At 44.0% G+C, this 3,057-nt stretch overlaps 1 protein-coding gene across 1 annotated transcript; it reads right to left on the bottom strand.

Annotated features, from left to right (window-relative positions):
* Positions 1-772: 772 nt before the first annotated feature.
* LOC108371580 (uncharacterized) lies at positions 773-1,553 on the bottom strand (the record flags this gene model as incomplete). The annotated part of the gene is made up of 1 exon (XM_017627166.1): positions 773-1,553. A coding segment is annotated over one exon (781 nt), but the record flags the coding sequence as incomplete, so codon positions are not given.
* Positions 1,554-3,057: the final 1,504 nt, after the last annotated feature.

A 3,057-nucleotide genomic window follows, 5' to 3' on the forward strand; every position in this document is an offset into this window, starting at 1 on the left:
AATGCGAGCACCTCCTTCTTTAAGAAATTTTCGACTTCCGTCGCATCCTCAATGGATGTGGGTTGTTCATTTGCGGTCTTTTCGCCTTCCTCAGCTCTCTCTACTTCGCGTAACATCGTGGTACATGCAGCCTTCGTTCGAGGACGAGTAACTCGCTCCTATTCTCTTGATCGCCCACCTTTACTACCGCCTCTACCGCTTCTGTGACCGATATTGGTCTGCCCTCTCCCATCACCACTCTCTTGTGCACTCTTAGCGACCGCTCGATTCCCAGGGTGTTCGCTGCTCTAATGCATATAAAACTTCTTGTTGCTCCTGTATCAACCGCCGCTATTACTGCTCTACCATCCACTGTTGCTCTGGCGATTACTCGCCCTTCCGCTTGCTTGAGAATTGATATTACATTGACTAAGGTTGCATTACTGGAGACCCCACTCTTCGTCGCGAATGGGGTCCTTGGCCGTTTACGTTGCCCACGGCAACAGTCTGATGTTCGGATATTCCGCCGACCACACGTCCAACAGAATTGCTGGATATTGTTCCGACATTCGTAGGCGAAATTTCCGTCTTCGCCGCATCGTCTGCACGCCGTTCGTTGGTTTACTCGGCTAGATTCTTCGCTTTTACGTTGTTGTCCCGTAGGTGGCACATAATCGCCTCCATCCTGCCGTCTCGCTGGCATCGTATACCTCTCTCTTCCCTGCTCCTCTCGGATAGTGCAGTTGCGCTCTTCGCTTCATCTCGGGGTTATTGCGCGGGGCAATACTCGTTGCTACTCCTTCTCTGCTACAATATTCTCATAGTCCTCTGCCAGACTTACCAACTCTCCAAGAGTGTTGAACTCGGTTTGTTTAATATACAGCTGGTATTCGCTTCGGCAATTCTTATAGATGCGTCGAAGCTTTTGTGCCTCCGTATAGTCGGAATGCCGCATTAGCCCTTGTAGCGCTAGTACATAGTCTTTAAATGCCTCTCTGGGCCGTTGAACACGCTGCCGTATCTCATCAACGAGTCTTTCGAAATACCGGGAATTCAAGAAGAACTTCAGGAAATCTCGCTTACACGTCTCCCAGTCTCTCCAGTGGCCGTGATTGTTTCGTAACCAGACGAGGGCTCTATCCTTAAATAACTCGGTTAATGCTCGTGGAAGTGCGTCTCTTTCTATCTCGTGCTCGTCGGCTAACTCTTTGACGCGTTCGATGAAACCCAGCGGGTCCTTGCCGCCATCGTATTTGACGCCCCATTTGCATACGCGGTCCATGATAGTTGGGGCTGATCGTTGTGAGTCGACGTATACTGGATACATGGGCACGTTCGGCGTTCCTCTTTTGCTGTCGTCGTTGATGGGTTGTTGTGTAGGCGGTAGTAGTAGCACTTCGGGTCTCTTCGGCGTTAGTGCATTCCCCGCGCTTGTAGACCTCGTATGCTTAAGCGCTAAATCAGTGACCCGATCGCGATGGTCCTCAGTCTCCCCTTCCCCTTGTACAAATGTAGAGAGGCGTTTACGCAGCTCCTCGACGGTCCCCGAATTGTCAAGGGCGAACTCCCACCCACTTTTTTTTCAAAAAATTTTTTTATTTTATTATTATTATTTTTTCGTTTATGTTCCTTTGTTTCACGTTACCCTCTTATTGGTAAGGAATGTTTGATTACTTGCAGAGTTCTTAATTTCTGGGCTTTACCCTGTGTCTCTATCACTTTAAAGATGTCTTTGCACTTTTGCTTGGTAGTTTTCCAAATCACTTCACTTAATTTTTTTTATTATCTGTGAGTTCTCCTCCTTGGCCCTTACTGCTTCCTTTATTTATAAGGGCCCCACGTTGGGCGCCAATTGTATCGAACCCGGTTTATCCGGTCTATAGCTGGGCTGTGACTCAGTCGGATGTTGGGTTCCCTTATCCAAACGTTAAAATAAATACGCGAATGATTCTTATAGTGACGCTTCTTTATTTCGCCGCTGCGTTTGCACGTCGCACCAATATATAGTATTTCCTTGGCGGCGTTTCCACGTCACACCATATAAGTACTACTTGGCGGCGTTTTCACATCACACCAATATAACTTATTGCTTTGGCAGCGTTTTCACGTCACACCATAACCTTAACTACCTACTAAGCAGCTTAGTCTGCATAATCTTGGCTTAGCCATTCCAATCTGCGTTTGCACGATCGACTGGAGTATACGACTACTCTACCAGAAGTGATTTCAAATTACATATGCTGCTCTATTTATACTGTCCTGCACGCAGGCAGACAGTTATCCTAACAACATTGTTGCTAATATTTTCTTTACTTCCTTTTACTTGTTCATACCTAAGTACGCATATATGTACTTCAAATTTCCAAATATAGATATGTACATATGTATTTCGATTTCACGTTTGTATGTATATTATTAGCAATTCGTATAATATGTATAAATAAATTCAACAGTTCTACATTTATATCTATATATATATATATATATATATGTATTTAACAATTCAACTTGGGGTCTTCACAATGTGTTTGCGCCAAATTAGTCTCCTATCCAAGTGTATTCCTATATGTCACCTCATTGGCTTGTGGAATATGGACATTATTTAATTTGTTTGGGGGGCATACTTGCGGTCTGAATGAAAATGTTGTATGTTTACACTTCTGTTCGTTGACTTTGACGCTCTGTTGGGACATTTATTACGACTTACTAAGGCGGTATTATCAGCGAAGGTGGATGTGAGTATATCCTTGCTAGTTGGAATATCTGAAGTGTATATGATATGCAGCATAGGCCCAAGTACACTACCTTGAGGAACGCCAACCGTTATCGACATGTCTTCTGAAGTGAAATTAGATACTTTTACAGCAAATTTTCTGTTAGTTATGTATGATTCAAATATTTTGTGGAATTCCGGCGGCAACAATTTTTTAATTTTATATATAAGACCGTCGTGCCACACTTTGTCGAATGCTTGTGCCACATCGAGAAAAATTGCAGAGCAGTACTCTCTGAGCTCAAATGCCCTTCTGATTTCATTTGTAATTCGATTAACTTGTTCAATTGTACCATGTTTTTCTC

Source organism: Rhagoletis zephyria, unplaced genomic scaffold, assembly GCF_001687245.7.
Source record: "Rhagoletis zephyria isolate East Lansing unplaced genomic scaffold, Rhagoletis_zephyria_1.1 Rzeph_scaffold_05085, whole genome shotgun sequence".
In the NCBI taxonomy this organism is placed as follows: Eukaryota; Metazoa; Arthropoda; class Insecta; order Diptera; family Tephritidae; genus Rhagoletis; species Rhagoletis zephyria.